This window comes from Serinus canaria, chromosome 23 (assembly GCF_022539315.1).
Source record: "Serinus canaria isolate serCan28SL12 chromosome 23, serCan2020, whole genome shotgun sequence".
In the NCBI taxonomy this organism is placed as follows: domain Eukaryota; kingdom Metazoa; phylum Chordata; class Aves; order Passeriformes; family Fringillidae; genus Serinus; species Serinus canaria.
Window position 1 is genome coordinate 4,874,265 of NC_066336.1, and position 22,901 is coordinate 4,897,165.

Genomic DNA, 22,901 nt, shown 5'->3' on the forward strand with positions numbered 1-22,901 from the left:
CCGGAGCCTGCGGTTCCCGTCCGAGTGACCCCGTCCCGCGACTGCAGTGCCTGAAAGTGGCTCTAAAGCGTCTCAGTGAGGGAGAGCTGAGCCTCCGCTCTGCTTCTGGGCTCCTCTCTGTGCCCCCCGCCCCTCAGCGCCATTGCTCCCCTCAGCGCCATTGCTCCCCTCAGCCATTGGCTCCTCTCAGCGCCCTTGGCTCCTCTCAGCGCCCTTGCTCCCCTCAGCGCCCTTGGCTCCCCTCAGCGCCATTGCTCCCCTCAGCGCCATTGCTCCCCTCAGCCCCTGGCTCCCCTCAGCGCCATTGCTCCCCTCAGCGCCATTGCTCCCCTCAGCCCCTGGCTCCCCTCAGACCCTGGCTCCCCTCAGTGCCATTTTTCCTCTCAGCGTCCAACTCTCCTCAGGTTCCCGGTTTCATCAGCAATCCCTGCTCCCCTCAGTGCCCCCATGTCCCCTAAACACCCCTGTCTCCCTTCAGCTCCCCATTTCCCCTCAGCGCCCTTGGCTCCTCTCAACACATGGCTCCCCTCAGCGCTCCCATTTTCCCGTCAGCGCCCCGATTCCCTCAATGTTTGGGTAACACTCTCAGGCACATGGTGGCATTCATGGGGTGTCCTGCATAAGGCCACGTAAGACCAGGAGTTGGACTTGATGTTCCTAATGGGTTCCTTCCATCTCAGCTTATTCTATGATTCTCCCTTCAGAATTACATCTTCTCCTCAGCATCCCTCACTCAGCACTGCCATGGCTGCCTCACCCAGGACCTGGAATTGGGGGAATCTTCTGGCTGGATTATGCAGGGGAAAAAAAGGTTTCTATTTTAAAAAAGTAGGGGCATTTTGCTTTTTAACATCTCTCATTGTTGAGGGGTATCTATAACCTCAGGAGCCCCCTGTAAATCCATCCATCCCAGTGGAGCACCTTGTCCCTCTCTGTGTGTCCCTCCTTGATAACGTTTCTGAAGATCATGTAAAGATTTACTCAGCTGGGAACTCCTCCCTGAGTGCCAGGTTTAGAGGCACTGAAACTACAACCCACAATCTCACTGCACTCATGCAGAAAGTTAAAAGCCTTCACTTCCTTCCAGGGTTCCCCCGTGCCCAGAGGGGTCTGCCAGCCTCACATCCCATCCAAAGGCAGATAAACTAACAGGAAGGATGCTGCTTCTTATTATGCAGGGGAGGTGAAGCAGAAAGATCTGCTGTGTCTACGAAGAGCCTCTTAAATCAGCACAGAAGGAGCTGCCTTGCCTTAGACTGTCAGCTCTGACTGGACAGACTGTGGTTATTCATGTGACAAGTGTGGCTCCATCACTGTCTCCCAGCTATCACCGTTCCTGAAATCATCTCCCTCAGCAAAGCCTGTTTGCATGATTATTATTACCAGGATCCTTCCAAGAGCTGGGATGGGAACAAGGAACCAGGATTTCGGTGCTGGTGCTGCTGGATTGCTCTAGGCAAAGACCCCAGATCTGTCGGCACAGCGAGGATAATGATGACACTTCCCTGTCTGATGGGTGAATGAAGGCACAGAAGGAGTAAATCACCTGCACAAATGAAGCTTCCTCCTCTCCTAAACACCCTACAGCAATCCTGCTTTTCCCTGTGCTCCTTCTTCATTAATTCTGTGCCTGCCATACACCCTCCCTTACTGCTTATCCCGAGATGTCTGCTACACCCAAGTCCTTCCCCAGAGATTGCATTCCCCAGACATTTGTCAGCTCTTCACATTCCTGCCACAGCACACAGGGCTTTGGACCAGCTGGAAGTTTTGGACCACACTTAGGTTTGTCCTCAGAGTGGTAAATTCCTGCCTGGGATCAAAAAACCCTGTTAATTAGCAAGTTAATTTGGCGAGGGCCAAACAGCTCTGCTCCAAGAGAAGCAGGGATGCTTCCAGGGTGTCTGTGGAGCACATTTTCCCTGAGCAGTGGTCCTTGGGCAGGCATGAAGATTTCCCTGATACTTCGTGATGTGGAACTCCCAGAGGAAAAGGACCCTTTTCCTTGGGAAAGGAGGGCTAGATGAAGAAGGGAGAGATGTTATACTGGTGTAAAATGAGATTATATTGAAATTAACTACTCCTGTCTTGAGACAAGCCAGGTATGAGGCATTTTCAAATGGCTGTCACTGCCCATCTGTAGCAGGGACTGTCTTGCTTTGATGATTTCACTAGAAAAATCACACTCTTGACTGAAATAGAGAAACCTGAACAGGACTTGTGTGGGACGGATCTCCCAGACAGCGCTGTGCCAGCTCAGCCCTACGTCCTCTGCAGCGCAGAAGCAGACTCTAACTAATTGTGGGAAGGTTTTAGCTCAAAAGCTAATGTGAGACAGGCCTGAATTACCAGTAGTGCAGACACAGAGAAACAGAGAGCAAAACCATCTGGAGCTCCTGGGAAAGGATGGGCTGATGGGGCAGAAATGACTCTTCACTGCCTTATATGAGGAATCATGATACCAGCAAGGCTGGGGGAGGCCAGGGTAAATCCGAGTGACTTCAGAGCCATCTTCCCTCCTCCCAAGCTGTGCAGAGCTCTTGCCAGTGGTGATATATTTGAGGGAACTCAGTGCTTTTATGGAGCTCTGAGATACAGATTTCCAACTTTCTGGACCCTGCTGTGGTCCAGACATCCCCAGCTACTTAAAAACAAGTTCTCCATGGCAGAGGTGTTTCTCCATGGCGAGTTTCCACAGGCCCTGCCAGGAGCAAAGGCTCCTGTTCCTGACTAGCAGTTTGAACCCGGTAGTTTGTTTTGATTTAAAAAAAACAACAAAACACCACCCCAAGACAAACAGCCAGGAGCTGGAAGCAGAGGGCAGGGAGGAAAAGAGGCTGATTGGGAAGTCACCGGATTGGGAGTGAGATCAGCTCAGCCCCTCCCCGGAGCTGCGGGGAAGCTGCCACCAGCCTGACCGTTAAACTGGGGGATATTTGAAAAGATAAACCCAAACCAAACAAACAAAAAAGATACAGAAGGCGGGGGCGTGGCGGGGGGGATTCAAACGCTGCAGCGAATCGTTCTGCAAATCCCAGCTCCAACAGGCAAATTTGCTTTTGCTTACGCTGGCAGAAAGCTGGAAGATTGCTGACTTCCGACCCCGCTGGATTTGGCACAAGCGGCTTTTAAAGCTGCCTGAGAGCGCTGTATCCCCCAGGAAGGCTTCCAGGGAGAAGGCTTTGTCCAGACACCGGTTGGAGCCACCCCACACTGCCCAGTGCCGTTCCCAGCCTGGATGGAGCCACTGGGGGAGGCTGAGCCGGGCTGGACCTGCTTTTGGGAGGTATTTCTCTTTCCAGAGAAATATCCTCGTCACCCACACCCCAAAACCCCCCTGCAAAGCAGAGTGACAGCTCTGTCGCTGTCGAGGAGGAAGCGCCTCTGGTGATGTAATGAAAATTCCCCTTGGTAATTCAGAGAGTGAAAGCAGAGGCTGAGCTGCTGGGAAGGGATTGTGAAAGTCAGACTGCATGGAGGAACCGGGGTGTGCCTGGCCGGGAATCTCGCTGTGGCAGGAGGCATGTCAGTTTGGGTTTGCAGCCGATAAAACTGAAATTCCAGCTCCTACCACATCCCTTTTGCCCACCTTTCCCCCCATCCTGGTGACCCAGATATCACAGGTATAGGAAATACCTGCCTAGTGCTCTCCTCCCTGGCATGCAGGACACAGGAGGTGTTGAAACAGCTATTTCAGGACACACAAAGATCCAATCTGCCTTAAACCTCTGGAATGCAGGCACTGAGGTGTGAACCTCTCCTTAGCACTGCCTCTTTTCTCTAGAAGTCCGTGGATCTCCTCAGTGTTTCTCCCACTTTTCCAGGCAGGGATGGGGTTGTTATTCAAGGGGGACAGGCTGCATTGCAGAGCAAATGGAGTTTAGAGAAAATCCAGCTCGTGTTGCTGCTTGCTGATGAAATGCAGGAAGAAGGGGAGCAGTTTTACACCAGGAATTCTTCCTCGTTTTTGCACAGGGAGACTCAAGAATGACTCAGCTCTGGTTTTACTGGGCAGGATGAGACCTTTGGCCCTATTAAGGTGGGACAGCCAGGGTTGTTAAAGTGATTCAGGTGCATCAGAATGCCAAAATGCAGATGGCAGTTTCAGGAGTCTCTCTGCTGAGGACCCACCATGGGCCCCACTTGAAATGTGCTGCACTCACAGCATCTGGAGGAAGATGAGAGGGACATTTTAAACCTCTCAGAAGTGCAGTGCGAGGTGTCCCCCAAGCTCCTTGCCCTGGAGAGTTGTGCCAGGGGCACGTGGGCTTCCCTACTCCTCTTTTAGAGGTCCCAGCTCCTGGGCAGGGATGTCAATCTCGGCTTGCCCGAGGCATTCGGTGAGGCTTAACCCCGAGAGCCTGGAGCTCTGCGGGAGGAACGCTGAACGTTCACGGGGAGCAGCTGTGATTGCAAGAACTGAAGCTCATTGGGGTCATTTTCTGCCAGGGCCCCGGGGAAGCACTGGGTCGTAATGACATGCACTGTGATCGTTTGTCAGATGGAGATGTCATTAGCGGCCGCTCATGTCTCTCCAGGGAAGACACCCGAGGCTGGGGAGGGCTCTCCCCAGTGTGCACATCTCTGCCTCTATCCAGTTAGTTCGTGTTCTGTTTGCCTCTCCTGGTCCCCTGAGATGTGTTCAGGGAAGGAAGGAGATGATTGTGCTTGACTCCTCTTCTCTCTGCTGGACTTAACAAGGATTGACATTCTTTTAAATGAAGAGGAAGAGGCAGGAGATGAGAGCCTTGGGATCAGAACTGCAAGGCTCTTCCAAGAGGATTTGTTCTGGTTTAGTCTGTGGTTACACCTTCTCTCCCCTCCATCTCCCCATCCCACTCTGCTCCCTCCTAACACCCACACGCACAGCAATCTTCCACTCCCTGCTGTGACTTTCTGGGGAAGAGGCTGTCATGTGAAATCCTGGGAGAGAGAGAGAGTTACCACATGGAGCTCTCTGAAAGCATCAGAACAGGCCTTGCAGAACAGGCCAGCAGCCGGAGGAACGCTGCGCTCCCCCTCCCCGAAATCCTGGGCGCTCCTCTCACGGATGGGAGGTGGGGGGGAGCGGGGAATCGTCTTGGAAGCTTGGGAGCCGCCTACACACATGGCAAGTCTTGTCAGCAGCTGATAAAAGAGGTGGGAGGTGGGGAGATTTCGAGGGGGTAGAATGTGGAGGTTCTCATGCCCACACAGTTCCCCCATCCTGTCTCCTGCAGGGCTCCCACAGCTGGGATGGCCACGGGCTTGGCCCCGTTGGTGACACACGTGCGGAGAGGAGAGACCCCAAAAAGGGACTGGGATGTACCTCAGCACTGACGCAGAGGTAGGGACCATTAAGCAATTACTTATAATAGTAATCTGACATGCTTTTCCCCTCTACAAAAAGCAGCATTTCCTTTTGTAATAAAAGCACAGGCTGTTCTGTGTTCTTTATTCACCTCCACGCTCACTGAACAGCTTTGGGGATAGAAGTGACGATGATCCCCGCTCTCAAGTCGCTCTCACCACTGACCTGCTACCCTTAATGATGGGGGATTTATAGCTGAGAAGGTTTAGCACTGTAGAGTGCTGCCGTCAGGATAGGGCTGGCCAGATCCCTATGGCAGAAGGAAGGAGCCAGACTCCCTCCTCACCTGAGTCATTAAATAGACAATTAAGTGTTTGGTGTTGGCGTAAACACAGGCAAATTAGTCACTGGAGAAAACCTCAGTGCCTGTGATGGCTGGCTGTGGTTAGACGGTGGTGGTGACAAACACCTGTGACAGCAGAAGGCCAAGAGACATGGAGATGGCATGGCTTGGCATGCTCCTGGCTCTGAAGTTTCTCCCTGATGCCAGCTGATTTTTGGGATGCTCAGCATCTTGCAGGACACGAGCAAACCTGGCCACAGCAGAAGCAGCAAGATCAAAGTGAAATCTTCAGGAGAAGCACCCATGGAGAGCTAAGGAAGAGTTTGTCCTGCCCTTCAGAGAGCAGATGCACAAGGCAGAGCTCTGGCACGGTTTTGGATTTCTGCAAGGAGAACAGAGTGAGGCACTGGCCTGGTTTCCAGGAAAGGAGAACAGTGTGTCACAGAGAAGGCATTGAAAAGACCCGAGGCTTCTGCCTCAGCTTTTGGTCTTACTCCTGCAGACACGTGGGTGCTTGGGAGTTCAAAAGGCTGAACTGGAGGCTGTCCTGCAGCTGGCACAGGACACAGCCCACAGAAGCTGTGGGCTCCTCCTGCAGAGCTGCTGGAGCAGACACCACAGAGGGTGTCCCCGTCTCTGCTGGAGATCCCTGCTCAGCTCACATCAATCCCTGCAGCGCTGACCTTTGCAGTGGGACTGTGGCAATCAGAGGAGGGCAGGAAGGCTTGGTACAAGGCACCACCTCCAGTGCCCAGAGCCTCCAAAAGACATTGGCAGCCCTTCAACAACATCTCAAAACCTCACAGGATCTCTGACATCCTCTCCAGCTGGTGCATCCCACAGCACAGGTAGGGCTGGGCGCACCACACGTTTCCTCTAGCTGACCCACCCATTTCCTATTTTCTGCAGACATGACAACTAGTGAGTTAATCCTGCAGGCCATAAACTAAGCTGTATTAGCAGACACCATCTGTCCTTTTTCATTTGCTGATGCACGACCTATTTTGCTGTGTAGTGGAGCAGGCACTGCAATTTTGGGGCTTGCATGTTGCAGTGTCCCTGTTGCCAGGGCATAATCCACTGCTCACAGGGACCTGCTAGTGGGAGAAAGCTCCAGTGAACTGAGCACCACTGGGACCTGCTGCCATGGGCAGGTGGTGGTTGAAGTCTGTCCCCGTGGCTGCCTGGCCTCCAAGGAGATTTGGGCTTCAATCCCACAAAGCACCTGGGAAGGGAAAGGTCTCAGCAGAACTTCCAAGGACAAGGCATGACTGCTCTCAGCAGGGTCTTCTGAAGCCCCTTCAGCAATGGCCACATCCAGATTCCCTCACTTGCCAGGAGGTCGTGGAGAGACCTGGATTCTCATCCCAAAGTGGGGTTTGTGGGAACAGGCTCAGCACTCCAGCTACTCTGCTCTGGCCTGGAGTAATTCCTGTGCTTTACAGAGCTGAGCAATGGCAATCTCACCAGGATAGGGAAAGACAGGAAGAGAACTCTTCCTTTATCCCTCTGATCATGTCTTGGAGGATTGTGGTGACCCTTGTCTGGGTACAGAAGTACAGACATTGTGAAAGGTCATAAAACCATCAGGATTTTCCAAGCCAGTTATTATTTGACTTTACCAGCTCTTGAGGCAATTCCAAAGGTTAGTGCCTTGTCGAAAGAAGCCTCCTGAATTTTCCAACTTTCAATTTAACTCAGTGCTGGTGGTAGGAATTTTTCCTGAAACAAAAAGCCAGGAAATTCTGTGGCTATGTGCTAAGGAGTCAGGAGGGAGCTGAGAGCAGGGCTGGGTGCTGACACACTCATCTGTTCCTCACAGCCAGCATGATCAATGGTCACTGACCTCTGGACTCCCAAAATCAGCCAGAGAATTTTCAGCTTCCTGCCTCACTGCACAAAAGCAGAAGAGAGAATGGAAGGAGTTATTCAGACTGGCCTTAGCCAGACCACTCCTCTCTAACTTAGCTCAGTTGCATTATTTGGGTTTTCCAAAGGACTCCCAAGCTCCTGGCTAGGATGTGACCCAAAACCACCCCCTTCTGTGCCATCAGTGTCCTCTGAGTATCCAGCACTGCCAGAAAGCTGGCCTGGAGTCATTCCCTTTTCCTGCTAGTCCAGCTCTTTTCTCTTAGAAATGGCTTAAGCTTTGAACCCTGGGGTTTCCTACCCTGAAATCTGTGGTAGCTCCTGCACAGTCTCGCTGCCTGCAGAGGTGTTTGACCCCTCTGCTGAGCTCTGTACCCTCAGCTTCCAGCAGCAGCAAGCCCTGCTGTCTCCTTCCTGCCTTCCCTAAGCTTTTCTCAGTGTTCCTCTGTGCTGTTGACTCTGCATCAGGTGTGAATAATGTTCCACAACATGCCCTGGTGTTCCTGCAAGCTGTGCTCCCCATCCTGCACTGGGAAGAGGAGAGCTGGTGTCAGGATCTCTGAGCTAGACACAGACTGACAGTTTGGGGTGTAAATCCCCTCAGCGTGAGACTGATCCCATCTTTTCTTCTGTCTCTCTCTGAGCTTTGGGAGGACTGGCTCAAGAACTGTATTGATCTCAGTCCAGGAACAAACAATCCCTTTCCACAGGCCACAGCCTCTCTCTCCTGTGTGTCATGTGAGGAAGAGGAGCAGGGAAGGGCAGTGCTTTGCCAAGACTAGAATGTACCCACAACTGTGACTGCTGTCAGGAGGTGGGAAGAGGAAGAAAGAGCCCATGTGGTCAGCCCTGGAAAGGGCAGTTCCTGCTGAGAACTGCCTGGGGAACAGTCCCATTTTCATAACCAGCAACAGCTGTGAAAAGGGGAAAGAACAGTGATTCTGGACTCTGCCAGCAGCACCTCTTGCCTCCAGCCAGGCTGGGGGAGCAGGGAGAGCTCCCAGCACAGCCCTCTGGAAAACATGTGTCATTTTCCAGAGGGCTGAGCCAGCATTAACCAGGTGGGGAATGTGTGAGCCTCTCACTCTGAACATGTGCTTGCTCAGGGTTCCCTTGTCTCAGCTGAGATCTTTCCCCCCAGTCTGACCCTTGGCTGCCAGGCCCCTGTCCCCAGCTCGGTCCAGGGCTGTTCCCCCTGTGCTCTGTTCTCTGCAGCACAAGGTGGGCAAAGGGAGAGGGGAGCTGTGGTTTGTCCTTCATTCCTGGGCTGGCATAGAAAGGCAAATGGGGTTTGTTCTGCTTGGTTTTGCTGCTGACCCACGCCTTCCTTCCCCCAACCTGATGCAGTGACCACAAGCCCATTCTCTCTAACTTCAAGCACAACCCACCTTTACCACAACCAGGAAATTCCTCTTCTCCCCCCCTCCTCTCCCTCAGCCCTTCACCACCATGAGAAACACTCATCCCTCACTGGGGCTTGTCATCTGTGGGCTGTCTTAACCAGAGCTGGAGCAAACTGCCCCCTGTGCTGCCTCAGGCTGGGCTGTGCACAGCAGAAAATTGAGTAGGAGGTTTCTGGGGCGATCAGTGTGCACTGAGACCTCAAATGCTTCTCTGAAATCAGGCCCAGCTGTGGCTCCAGAGCATCCTTCTAACAGGGAGGCAGCAGCCTCTCATCTGCCCAGCCCTGCCATCTCTGATCCAGGCTGCCATCCCTATTCCCCTGAGCACCAGGAAAGTCCAGTGCCTGACACTGAAACAGCAGTAGCTGCCAAGAGCCTCTCAGCTGCCTCTGAGTTACAGAATCCCTCCCTGCAGGCTCTCAAGAGGAGCAGTCAGCAAAACCAGCCCTATTTAACCAAAGCAGAGACAGCCTGGCTTTACATGGCCTCCCTCTGCCTTTCTCTGCTCCCCTGGAATTGGGCATTTTTTGGGAAAAGTCCCTCAGGGCAGCACTGGCTCCTGCGCTTCCCCCTGGATGTGAAGCTCAGCCACAGCAGCACACAGGGGTTCACACAGCTCTGGGTGCTGCTCCAGCTATTCCCTCCCCCCTTCCATGGATCTCCTGGAGGATTCACAGCCCAGCACCTAAGGATGCTCCCCATCCCCAGAAGAATGCCCTCAGCATGGGATGAGCAGCGAAATTGCAGCTGGAAAATCTGGCAGTGGACGTGGAGCAAGCCCTGTCCCCGGGCTGAGGACCAGGAATGCCTCTTTCCCATCCAACACGCCAAGGCTCTGAGCCCTGCCAAACCCCAGTGTTTGTTCCTGCCTTTGGCAAGCAAGGGATGGCAACAAAAGCATGTGCGAGGCAGAAGGAGTTCAGTGAAGGAGGGAAGTGGGTTTCTCTTGGGTCTCTGTGACCTTTTCTGGTTTGGAAAGAACAGAGATGTGCAGAGATGCTCACAATGCACAGCAAGGCTGTTTCCACTGCCCCAGCAGCAGAACAAACCTCGTGGCCTCCTTCAGTCACAAGAAATTGGAGCCCAGAGCCACAGCCCAGCCTTTGGCTGCTGGGGTAGAACCAAAAATCCAGCTCCTCGGAGTTGGTGCCTTTGCCTGTTTGCAAGGAAAATTTATGTGCAGCCATGGAACCTCACAATGGGCTTGTCTTCCAGCCCTGGTTCTCAGACACAGCTCCTGCTGTGGGATGGGAACAATTTTTCTTCAGCTGGCAGCAGCTGAGCCAAGTTGTTTTGGAGTCCATGGACTGGGACTTATGTCAGCAGTGCCCTTGGCCATGAGGATCCCATTGACTCTCACCTCTCTCCTTGGAGAAGCAAGCACAGAGAAGGAGCTGTTGAGGCAGGGCCAAGAGAAGGGCTGAGACTGAATGACTCCAGCCATTTCTCCGTGTGCTTCCGGCCCTTACAGCTCAACCTCAGAGAGAAAAAGTGGTGCTGGCAGGTGGAAAGAAGAGGAGTGGGGTTCTGTGCAGGTAAATCAGGAATGCTCCTCCATCCTTCAACAGCTGAGAGTCAGGAGCAGGTTTATAACAAAGATAGAAAAGCTGATTTGGCCAGAGAGATAATATTTCTGTTGGGAACCAGAGAACTATTGATTACTCAAATAACCTCAACTATTTAACAAACAGCTACCTCAGCAGAAAGAAATTTCAGCCTGGCTTTAGGGAGAGGATCGAGGGGTCTCCAGGGTGGCCAGGCAACAGTGGGAATGTGTATTCCCACTCTCCTTGACTCTCCTTGCTGCACTGCTGCCCTGCCTGCTCCCAGTGGCACCAGATAAGTAAGGAGTGAAAACAAACACCAAGGAGGTGCCTGTAATTGCCTCTAACAAAGGAAGGGGGAAATGTTTACTGCATGGAGTCATGGCCAAGATAGCCTGTGAAATAGGCAGGATTAAAATGTCTCACAGGACCTGGCTCAGCTGCCAGGGCCTTCTCTGGACACTGGCACAAAGGCAGCTCCTCCTGATGCTCCAGGTCTCTGCAGAGGCTCACAGATCCATAGCACTTTTCCCAGGAGGGAGCACAAGTTCCCTGTTAATGTATTTATGTATTATTGTGTGCCTGGCAGTGACAGCCTGTGGTGGGGGCTGAACACACAGGTGACAGAGCATGGCTGTGGGGACAGGGTCACACCAAGGCACTGGGAACATGTCAGAGCCTCAGCTGCTGCAGCTGATGTGCAGATGCCAGGCTTTGCAATATTCACATGATCATCCCTTTTGCAGTGTAGGCAAGTATGGGGGAAAGCAAAGAGAGCCAGCTGAGCCACGGAGAAGGTCAAGGACTAGGAGGGGGTGACTTGGCCTTTCTGTTTGTGAGAGGTCCTGGTGCCATTCCTGCACTGAATTTTGAATAACCTTGAAAAAAATCAAGTTGGAACATGACTTTGAAGCAGTCCTGCTGCTGGTCATGCAGAACCACAACCTGGGAAATGAAACTGCAGAAGAACAGCAGTGTTAACTCCTCTCTGCACCCTTCCCAAGCTGGCCCTGGGAGCCCTGCTCAGGCTGTGCCCAGTGAGGTCCCCCTTGGGGCACAGGGGCCCATCCCAAGCTGGCTCCCTCCCAGCACAGCTGCCCTGGGCAGAGCTGAGAGCTGGCACAGAGCAGCTGATGGGCCCTCCCCTCCCTGCCCGCCCATGCCAGAGGCTTGGAATGCAGCTGGCCCTGCAGCCACCTGGGTGACAGCACTGCCTGTCACCCTCCCAGCGTGGGGTTCCCACCCCTTGCTCCCAGAGAAGCCCCACAGAGCAGCACAAGCTGTTGCTGTTGGCAGTTTCCATCCCATAAGCAGCAGTATGGCCACCTGGGCCACTCCCAAGTGGTCCCAGTAGACCAAGCATGTGTGCCTTGGTGGGGAGGGATTGTGCCTCACACAGCAATTGCTTCCCTGATTAAAGCATATTTATGCTTCTGGTTGCAATTGCACTCTCAAGCACTCCTGGCTGCATTTCTTCATGGTCCCACTGGGTCACAGCCCCCAGCCCTTTAAATGCTTTATAATGGGCTGGTTCAACAAAATGGTTGTGACAGGAGCATTGGCCTCTCCCTGTTCATGGGTTTCAAGCAAGGTTTCTACTTTGTGCCTCTTCCATCTCCATTCCCATATTGGTTTCTGACACCCACAGGGGTCACCAGCATTGAGCTTTTGGCCCCAGCTGTGTTTCCTCAGTCAGGCACACACTGAGAATCCTGACAGGCCAGCAGCAGGTCAGCACAGATGTGTGGGGTGCTCACAAACTCATTTTCTACTTTGCTAAGGCTGTGTAGCCTGAGTGTAGGTGGAGAGTCCCTAAACCCCACTGCTGTGGGATCAGAGCTGGGATCCCACAAGCAGCAAGGAACCAGCCCAACTCTTGAATTAAGAAAAAGACGAAATTCCCCCCAGGACCACGGGCCAGCACAGCACACAGGTACTGCTGGGCTGCTGCTGGGCAGAGGTGACTGTCACCCTTACCCCCTCTGCTAACAAAACAGATCCCGTTATGCAACCTTTGTGCTAAAAGGCAACACGACACCCTGAGAGGCTTCAAGGACTTTGTTGTTTTGCCTTCCAGGTCTGCAATCCCCAGGATTCACAACCAGAGAGCTGCTGGCAGTACCCATGCACCTGGCTGCCTTCCCCAGAACTATTGCACAGGCAGGGGAAGTGCTGAGGCTGCTGGGGATGTGCAGTTTAGGATTCCCACCACAAACACGCTGCTGGGCTGGGTCCCAGTGCACCAGCTCTGCTCACAGCCTCCTTTAAGATAGATGCAGCTCGGGGGATGGAGTCTCAAACTTCTGATTAATTTCATCAATGATCCCTGCTCTGATCCCCAGGGAGAACTCTGCTCCCCTTCTCCAGCCAGGGACCAGTGCTGCTCTCCAGTCTCTTTATCCTGTTCTGGAAGTGCAGGTACTCCTGACTCTTCCCAGTACAGCACCAGTGACACACACACTGCTATCCTGGGGGGAAGCATCTGCACCAGTTTCTGCACCAGCCAGCTGGGCTCTGACCTGCTCTCCCTGTCCCACAGCCAAGCCCTGCTGTGCCAGGCTGTTCAGGCATTGTGTAATATTCCCGCTGCCCAGCAGCCATCCCCCAGCTCCACATCACCCCGAGAGTTGCCGAGCAGGCGCTGATCCCACAGCAGCCCACGGAGCCCCCCCTGCCCCGCTGCCCCCGGGCATCCCTTACCTGTCCCCGGAGCCCACTCCCGGTGCCGCGCTCTCCCCTCCGCAGTCTCCCCGCTCTCCCTTTCCCACTCCCCTTCCCTCTGCGCCACCTCCCCGCGTGATGTCAGCGCAGCCCGGCCCCCGCAGCCTCCCCAGCGCACCCTCCACGCCACGCAGCCGCCCATCGCATCCCGCTGCTGCTGCTGCTGCTTCCCTGCCCAGCGTTGCCACAGCGACAGCAGGGGAATCCCATCCTCTGCTCCTCCACCTCCCAGGGCCTCGCTTGGTATCAACCACTGCAGCTCTTCCCAAAGAGACCGCGGGAAGGACAGGGCGACAGCAGGGGACAGCAGCAGGGGGCAGCCAGTGATGGCCTTGTGGCTCAACAAACCTGAAAGGGAAGGGAGAGCAGAGGGAGCCGGGGGAAGCAGGCTCAGAGCAAACAGGCTCTCACTTTACCCGCAGCAGTTCCACCCGTGTCCCCTGAGCTCTGCCCACCTTCCCACTCCCTCCATTGCTTGCTCCCAGGCAGTTCTTTGTTCCTCAGCCCCACGTGCTCCTCAGCTCCTTCAGGGCTGTGCACATGAGCACGGTGATGGCACCAAGTCCCCACAGACATCTCTGCAGAGGCTTCTCCTCGCCCCACATCAAGGTCAGAGATCAGGTTATTGATCAGAAACTTAAGCCCAGCTCCAAACCAGACCATCAGGAGTCGGTGGGCTCATTACCACCAACCACAAACCCACAGTGAAAGGTTTTCCTGCAATCCCTGTCGCCAATGGTTTCATTGGGAAGGGAAAAGGGCAGATACATTTTTAGGACTGCAGCACATTTTTAATGGAAAGAGATGGCCCAGGGCTTTCATCCCTCCCCCCATTCAAGATGCTGTTTCTTTTCAGCAGAAATATTGCTGCATTAGAGAACAGGTCACTTCCTCTATCAGTGAGAATTCAGTGTCCTATTTGATGCTGGTCCTTGTGCTATAAATAGGAATTTTCCCCTTTTATAGTTGCTGAATAATTGTGTGTATGAAATATGAACACAGTTTTCAAAAGAGTGCCTGATAAGCAGCTTGCTGGAACGAAATGGTTGAGCAGAAGGAATTTACAGCACCTGCAGAGCATCGTGTGCTGTGGAAAACATTCAAGGTCAGCCTGAGAGAGACAGGTCACAGCACAGATCCAGCTCCAGAGGATCCAGGCTTGAGCTCACAGACTCCCCACTGCAGCCTCCCCACAGCTCCCCAACAATCCATTTCATGCTCCACACTCGGTAAGGATCAAACAGAGGCAGCCCAGCTCAGAGGAGCCAGGACTCCTCCATCCCACAGACCAGAAAGCCAGGAGCAGCAGGCAGAACAGGTTTTTAAAACAACAGCAGGCAAGGAGCAGAGGACACAATCCCAGACAAGGAGGAAGAGCAAAGTTTAACATCCACCATCAAAAGGAACAAGGGAAGAACACCACAAAGGCCAGAGAGGCACAAGAATGGTAATGGGAGGTGCAGAGAGGTAATGAAAACACCTGAGCACAGACAGAATGGCGGAGGAGCAGGAGAGCACAATTATGCTGGAAAACCAATAATTTCTGCAGGAAATGGGTACAAGCAGCCCAATCCTTTCTGGTGCCTGAACACATGCAGGGCTGCAAGAATCGTGGATAAACAACAAACCTCCATCAGTCCATCAGGAACAGCCTCCTCTGGGATACCACAGAGGGTCAGAGTCCCTGTGGAGGCAGGAGGAAGGGAGGCCAGGAAATGTTCTCATTCCCTGCATTAGGACAGAATTTTCCCAGTGAATTTAGAGAGAGGGAGGGATGCAGCAAAGTATGAAAGGCAGAAACAGAAGACACAATAATGTGGCTTCCAGTTGCTGCAGGAGGAGAGAAGGAAATAACATCAGCTCCTCCATACACTGGAGATTCAAAGGGAGGAGGAAAAAAAGGGATTACATCAGTTAAAATGCTGCAAGGAGCTCTGGACAGAGAGGATACACAGGGGGGCTTGGTGCTTTCAGCCTCACACAGGAAGAAACAGGAGAGAGAACCAGCAAAAAACCACCATTGCTATGGTGATCTAAAGCATTGGACACACTCAGCGAGGAGAAGAGATAAAAGGAATTACAAGCCACATTTCCAGCTGCACAGAACATCCTTGAGATAGGATCAGGCCCCAGGATCCACCCAGCTCAATTGTTAGTTGATGCTGTCATCTGCCTCCTCATCCTCCACGCTGTCTGCAGGTCAAAGAGGACACAGCACCAGATACAAATGTAAAGGGGTTATTTTATTATTGATTCAGAGGTTAGACAAGGCACCATTTGATCTAAAAAGAAATGCAAAAAAAAAACCCAATTAAGTGTTATTTTTGCAGGCAATTAAGAAAAGTCTCTTTTGCATTTCTTCAGCATTGTGTGAATTCCAGCTTGGTCATGATCACAGAAAAGCCACCCCATTCCCAAGTAAGGCAGGTTTGGACTAGAGCCACAGCCCCTCTGTTCAGCAGCAGAGAATCCTTGAGAAGTCTTTATGCCAGGGTTTAGGAATGCAGCAGAACAAGAAAAACAGAACTTCCAGGAAAAGACCACAGCATCTCTTTTTCCTTTCCATTTCACACATGATGATGAATCATTTGTTCCTTTTGGTCCTCGCTGATAGGAAGCAACTTCAGAAAAAAATCACAGCAAACCTTTCAGTGGCCTCAGTACCAAGAGCACAGGAGACAAGCCCTGAAAGTCCTGGAGTAACATCTAGCCCTGCCCTCCAACAGGTCAAGGACCTGCAGCTGATCACTGAGAGATGTTTCCCTCTCCACAATTGTTTTGTCTCCACAAACATGATTTCTAAGGAGAAGGCCGCCTCCTCTTCACAATGATTCTGCCAAATAAGAAATCCAACCAAAACCCAACCAAATCAGCCCCCCAACCCCTTGTTTACCATCTCCTTCCCCCCTCCCATCAATCATACCCCCCTCCCAGCTGCCCTCCCTGCACCCAGGGAAGGGCTGCAATGGGTGATGTAGCAGAGTGTGCAGCGTTTGGTGGTGTCTCATCTGCTTGATGGAGTCACTCAGCTGGAATAAATGGGAACAGAGAGAAAAAAAAATATTTAGGGAAAAACAAACAAACAAAATTAAGCATGGTTTATGGTAAAAAAAAAAAACAAAACCAAAGGCTGGTGAGCTGGATGTGAAGAGAGCACAAGGGAGGAAAGGAACGAAGAGTGGGGGAACATCTTGCTCTTGCTGTAAAATCTTGACCAAATCCAGGAATGCCAACTGCCTGGGAACCCTTCCCAGAGTGTAGGGAGCTGCAGCTCTCCCTTTGGCTCTCAAAAACCTCTTTAGTCACCAAGATGCCAGGGCAGCTGTAACCCACACACTTTCCCACTCCCTGGGGCACAGCAGTCTTATCCTAAATGCTATCCCAACCTCCCAGCACAGCAATTCCAGGTTACCCTTCCACAGGAAACCCAGAGACAGAGCAAGGGCTGTCTGGAAATCCCAAGGGACAACAGGCTGCTGGCAAAACCAACCCTGTTTACTGTCAGAGCCTTTCTCCTCAGTCACGTGCTTTCTAGAGCAACAAGTCCACTGCTTTTGGTTCCCAGTTTGCTGGAAGGGAAGAGGTTCTGTCCCTGGAAAGGATGTGTGAGGACAGAGAGGGGATTGTCAGGCAAAAGAGAAGTTATAAAGGAAAAGAGCAAGGGATTCCTGAGGATTAAACATCTGCTCTGGCCACAGAGCTCACAGCAGCTCAGTGCACAGGATGGAGTGGGCCATCCCCAGAGAGAGAGAGAGGAGAGGATACTCAGTAACATTCAATCAGTAAACACACATGGAATGCCAAAGGACAAAGTTTCATCTGGGCCAATCCATATTTACAGCAGGGTCCTCTAGGAAGGGCTGGAATCCCTGATGGCCAAAGGTCAGTGCCAGCCCTGCAGTGTCACCACACAGCAGCACAATGCCCTGGAAAGGCTCTGAGCACACACAGTGTCCTCAAACACAGCCTGACGGAGCTGCTGGATTTGCCCAAGAAACAGGAACATTTCCATGAGCTCACAACAAAGGTCGTTAGCTCAAGGGCACATGGAGGCAGTGCTCAATAATGCTGTCTCTTGAGCCTTGAGAAATCATTTGTTTTGCAATAAGGCTTTATTATATTTAGACTCTGGGATCAGGAGAAGCTCAATGCATCTTCCTCTGCTTGGTCAAAACCAAGGCAAGAGAGAAGAGTTAAAACCCCAAGTCCTTTTCTTATCCTCAGGACAGCCCAATCTGCCACACAGTAACTGTCAGATTCTGACCACAGATTTCACATTAAAAAGAAGCATCTCACTAATTTGCTATAAATAAAGGTTAAAACCCCCCACCCTCTTTCTGCCCCACCAAGTGCGATCATCAGAACAGGAACCTGCTACCCCACAGGGAATAAAACACATACAGGGAGAACACATCATCACCCAGCCCCAAGCAGCAGCCAGGCTGTCCCTCAGGCTGCTCCCACAACAACACACACAGAGCAACCCCAGGTTTCAATCTTGCAGCTTCACATCTCCTGGGAAATCCTTCCCCCACATCCCCAACCTTCTCCAAGGCCCCTGTGGGGTAGCTGGGAGGAGTTGCAAGTACAGTTCCTTCCAAAGAGGAGCATTTCTAGGATGAAACAAAGGCTTTTTGACCCAAAGGAGTGCAGAGCCCATTTCGAGCAGCTAGAGCCTGGGCTCGCTGCGGCCTCTAGAGGCCAAAATCCCAACATCTACACACAGACTGACGTTCACATACAGCCACATCGAGACCGTTAACAGCTCGTTTAATTAAATTAGAGAATTAGCACAGCCCTGCCTTGGGCTGCATCACCTCATCCCTTCCCCTTCTACTCTGCTCAGCTCTTCACCCTCCTTGGCCCCAAAGAGACAGAGACAGAGAAAGAGAGAGGAAAAAAAAGGAGAACTCCATCCTGGGACGGAGCTTTAAATGAACATAACCAGGTCTTTACATGTTGCTTTGGTGAAGGCTGCCAGGATGCTGGCAAACACCACGTCGGGGGACTGGGAGGCATCCACGGCCGTATGGATCCCTCTCTTGCTGTAGTAGGACACCAGGGGGGAGGTCTGGGTGTGATAGGCCTTCAGCCGGGTTTTCAGGGCCGTTTCGTTATCGTCCGAGCGGCGGATCAGGGGCTCTCCAGTGACCTGGGAGAAGCAAGGGGACAGTCTCCAGCCAGCTGCAGCCTGGCATGCTCCCCCCTTCTCTCCCTGCTCCCCTCCTCCTCCAGGGTGGTGCTGCAGAGGAGACGGAGCGAACCCGGGGCAGCCAGAACAAGTCCCAGAGCAGTCACTGAAGAGAGAAGGGCTCAGCACCGTGGTCCTTTTCCCCACACACCACTCTGCTTGCTAAAAGGAGCCTCGAGACCTGGCACCAGCTACAGTTGCTCCCCAGGATGGAAACCCGTCACAATTTGAGCTGTGGACAGAGTCCAACAAGTTCAGAGGCTGGCAGAGCTTGGGCCAGCTCTGCAGACTGGCCATGCCCTTCATCCATCCATCCTTCCATCCATCCCTCCAGGCCTTGCTCCCCGCAGTGCCGTTGGCTCAGGCTGCCCAAGCAGCTCCCCAAGCTCCCCAGAAAGCCAGGACAGAAAGGTACAAGAGAAGGAAAGAAATGAGTTTTTCCAGGGAGAGACTGCAAAGCATCAGCTAAACCCAAAGCAAGGTAAGCTGCAGCCTTGGGAGCTCACATACATCGTCCTTCATGTGCTCTTTTGGGGGTCTGAACTCCTCGTGATACGAGCGGCCGCTCGCTGGGTGAATCAGCCTGAGACAGAAAAGAAGTGTCAGCAAAGCAGCTGGTCAGGACAAGATCTTCTGAACCTGCCACTCATCAGTACAGAAACATCTGCCACAGCACCATTAGCCTTTCACTTGTAAGAAAATTCTCTCCAGTTATTTCAGTACCAAGGGCCTCTTCAGTTTGGAAAAGCAGCTGCGCTGGGAGATGGAGAAGGGGAGTTTTACATCCTGCTCTGCTGGGAAAGGGGTCTGGAAAACAGTGCAAGAGAGAACACACTCCTGTCCCTGGAGGAAGTTTACTGGTGCCCAAATGTATTCAGGGTCCCGTATAAGGGAGCAATAGTAGCTTTGGAGAAGGAGGGACTTAGAGAGTGAGCTGAGATTTTCTATAAAAATCCCTGATTTATGGGCAAGGAAGGTGCTCTGCTCAAGGCTGGCCCAGGCATAGGGCAGAAATAGAGACCAGCAGCACAGCCATGGCTTAAGCACCATGAGGACAACCTGGGATGTGAAATGAGGATGCTCTTCCACAGACTAGGAAATCTCAAGCCCTTAGCACTGGGAGAGGAGGATTTACCGTCCTGTGATCCTCCGGATCAGCAACGAGTCGGGGATGCTGAACTCAATGACAGAGTCGAGCTTCTCTCTCCTTTTCTCCAGGAGCTCATCCAGCTGCAACAGCAAACGCCCACCTCAGAGGGGCTGAGGGAACAGGGACCCCTGGGTTTGAGGGAAGGGGGTGCTGGAGCAGCCCCCGAGCAGGGGCTCCCATACCATCTCTGCCTGTTTCACTGTCCGTGGGAAGCCATCCAGGAGGAACCCGTTCTTGCAGGGAGGGGAATCCAGGTTGTTCTCAATCAGCTCCACCACCATCTCATCGCTCACCTGCAGAGATGAGACAGGTATGTTGTCAGGAAGGGCACCCTGAACTTACACACAGCTGTGTCCGTGTGGACAGGGTGGGATTTTTGGAGTTGTCCTGTACAGGGCCAAGGGTTGGGCTCAATAATTCCAATTCTTGTGTGTCAGGACATTCTGTGATTCCATAATTCATGTCAATGCTCAGGCTGCCTGTTCAGGCCTGCCCACATCAGGACAGCACTCCCTGCAACACCAGGACATAGGCAATGCCACATTTCACTCCAGGGACACTCCAGCCTGCGCAGGGACTTAGACCAGCACTGTAACCTCATTGTTACAAAGGTTACTGTATTGCAAGGAAGGCTGTCAGCTCAAACTCCTTAGATTATTATTTTTTTTTAACCAATTCACAATACAAAGTATCAGCTCAACATTGATTTCCTGTTACTTTGTACCTTCACCTACACATCCACCTCGGGAGGCAGGCCCGGGCAGGAAGGGCAGAGCAGGCGAGTTGCTCATTGATTCCCATAAACCTCACGTGAAGGTAAAAGCCCAAAAGTTGCTGACAAGCTCTGGCTTTACTGGATAGTTTTTTCCCCATCTAACAATCTCAGCATACCACTGGGATTAGTGCCTTTTCCACACTGCAGCACTCACAGATGCTGCAGCCCCACAATAGCTGTTTATTTGGGAGCAGCTCTGTTTTCTCCAGCACACAAAGCTGGGACCCAGCAGGATTGGGGACCAGGCTGTCACAACACACAAACAACAGCCCTGCAGGCAGGGGAAGTAAGCAACAAGTCACTTCTGTGCCTTCCTGATTACACCCTTTGGAGAAATAAAGATCCTGAGCATAAAGCCCACCCTGAAATGCTGGGGTGCTCCCAGCTGAGTTATCACAGAGCTGAGGGATGTGCCCGTGGAGCAGCCTGGAGCTGCCTGCCACACACAAACACACGTGGCAGATACCACCAGCCTGGCCAGATAACGTCCCTATCTTTCATAACCAGCTGGGTATTGCAGGCTCGGTGTTGCAATGAGCTCTGAGCAGAAGTCAGATAAGGCTGCTCGCCCCATCTAGGGCCTGCAGATTCTCCCTGGGGTGTTAGGAGCCCGTGGCAGCCTCAGGGATGCTTGAGATCTGCCCCACACTGGGGCAAGTCACTGCAATTTGTGGTCCCTCGAGTTTCCCTGAGATATTTCAGTCGTTAGGGTGAGATAATGAGACCCTCGGAAAATGAATGTCAGAGATTCTAACTTGTGTCCCTTGAGAATCCAAAGTGTCTCTCTCACACAGCAGCTGCTGTAACTACCACAGCAACACCTTCAAGTCTGTTTTCACCTCACAGTTACAGGTGACTCGAGCTTATGCAAGAGCTGGGATGCAGATGAACCCTCTGAAGTGATACCCGGAGCTCAGGTATCAAGTGAAGAGAGACAGGAGCTGCAAACATCCTGCAGCTCCAAGGATACACTGTGACCTCAGTGTTCATGAGCCAGAAAATTACCATCCATTATTTGCATCCCTTAAAAGATAAAAACAACCCAGGGCCACAAGCTGCTGGTAAGCAAATAGTAATTTTGAAGAGGAAGGATGTTTGTATTAGGATGCTTCTCCTGCAGGGTGATAGAAGGAAAGCCCCCACCCCATCCCTACCTTCACCCTGCAATCTGCCTTCACCCTGCAATCTGCATTCCTACACTAACTAAAGAATCCTAATTACGAGACGGATTTTGTCTGCTCTCATTCCAGATGCTGCCAGCCCATGTCCCCTCCCATTACATTCCCCGCGACCCACCAGCTTCCCCGAATCCATCGTCTCCTTGAGCCGCTTGCCCAGCTCGGAGCCCGAGGCCACCATGGCCCGCAGCATGTCGCCGGTAGCCAGGTGGCACACGCAGTAGGTCTCGGCCAGCTTCGGGGCCTGCGGAAGAGGACAGAGGTGAGAACGGCCCTCGGAGGCTGAGGATCCCCGGCCCAGGGGCCTCGTCCCCCTGTCGCGGCAGCGGGACAGTCGTTGACCGGCCAGCACGTGGCAGGGCCCGGCACGGAGCCCCGGAGCTCAGCGACACCCGGTCCCCGCGGCCGGCCCGAGCCCGGGACAAAGGGATCGGGGACAAAGAGCCCCGGCGAGCGGGGCCCTGAAGGCGGGATAGGACCGATCCCCCACGGAAGGGAGAGCCGGGGCCACACGAACACACCGCACACCGCGATCCCTCGGCGGGCAACCGAAGGCCGGACACCCGCGTCCATCCACGCGGGGGTCACACGCTGAGTGCCGGCAGTGGGGAAGGCCGGGCGGGCCGGTCCCGCCGGCCGCTCCCGCCCGCATCGCCCTCACCTGCGTGCCCTTGCCGGCGCCGGGCGGGCCCAGCAGCACGGCGCGGATGCCGTGGCGGATCCCCGCGGCCGGGGCCTGCCCGCGGCCGCCCCCCGCCTGCGCGCTCGGAGCCATGGCCGCCGCCGACTGCGCGCCCGGCCCGCGCCTCGTGGGCGGGGACAACGCCGCTGGGCGGAGCTATGCAAATGAGAATGGTAATATGCAAACCACGGTGCACGGTTTACATTGAGTGGGCGGGGTTATGAATGAAGTAGGCGTGGTTATACTGTGATGGGCGGGGCTTTGTGCGCCACGTGGATCGCTCGGTGTCCCCGCGTTTGCCCCGAGCTGTCCCCAAGTCGAGTGCTGCGTCCAGCTCTGGGTCACTCAGCTCAAGGAGGACCTTGGGCTGCTGGAATGTGTCCAGGGGAGGGCAACGGGGCTGGAGTACAAGTCTGATGAGGAGCGGCTGAGGGAGCTGAGCCAGGAGAAAAGGAGGTTCAGGGGTGACCTTATCTCTCTGAGTCTACCTGAAAGGAGTTTGGAGACAGGTGGGGGTAGGGCTTGCCTCCCAGGCAGCTGGTGACAAGGCAAGAGGTCACAGTCTTCAGCTACACAAGGGGACAAGGTTGGCCATTAGGAAGAATTTCTTCACAGGAAGGTTAGACGGGCTTCCCTGGGAAATGGTGGAGTCACCACCCTTGGAAGCATTTAAGGAAAGACTGGACATGGCACTTGGTGCTGTGGGCCAGTTAACACGGTGGTGTCTGGTCAGAATTATACTTTGTGATCTCAGA

The 22,901-nt window shown here is 53.3% G+C and overlaps 1 protein-coding gene across 2 annotated transcripts; it reads right to left on the bottom strand.

Moving 5' to 3' along the window:
- Nucleotides 1-15,392: 15,392 nt before the first annotated feature.
- AK2 (adenylate kinase 2) lies at nucleotides 15,393-22,294 on the bottom strand. Of its 2 annotated transcripts, XM_030232658.2 has the most exons (7): nucleotides 22,126-22,293; nucleotides 21,583-21,708; nucleotides 19,694-19,804; nucleotides 19,497-19,591; nucleotides 18,872-18,944; nucleotides 18,127-18,322; nucleotides 15,393-16,199 (listed from the first exon to the last, which is right to left on the bottom strand). In XM_030232658.2, exons 1-7 carry the CDS (start codon nucleotides 22,237-22,239, stop codon nucleotides 16,192-16,194), a joined length of 723 nt encoding a protein of 240 aa, XP_030088518.1. In that variant the 5' UTR covers nucleotides 22,240-22,293; the 3' UTR covers nucleotides 15,393-16,191. The 2 variants fall into 2 exon arrangements, with proteins under 2 accessions (XP_030088518.1, XP_030088517.1); XM_030232657.2 differs by lacking the exon at nucleotides 15,393-16,199 and having other exon boundaries at nucleotides 17,920-18,322; nucleotides 22,126-22,294.
- Nucleotides 22,295-22,901: the final 607 nt, after the last annotated feature.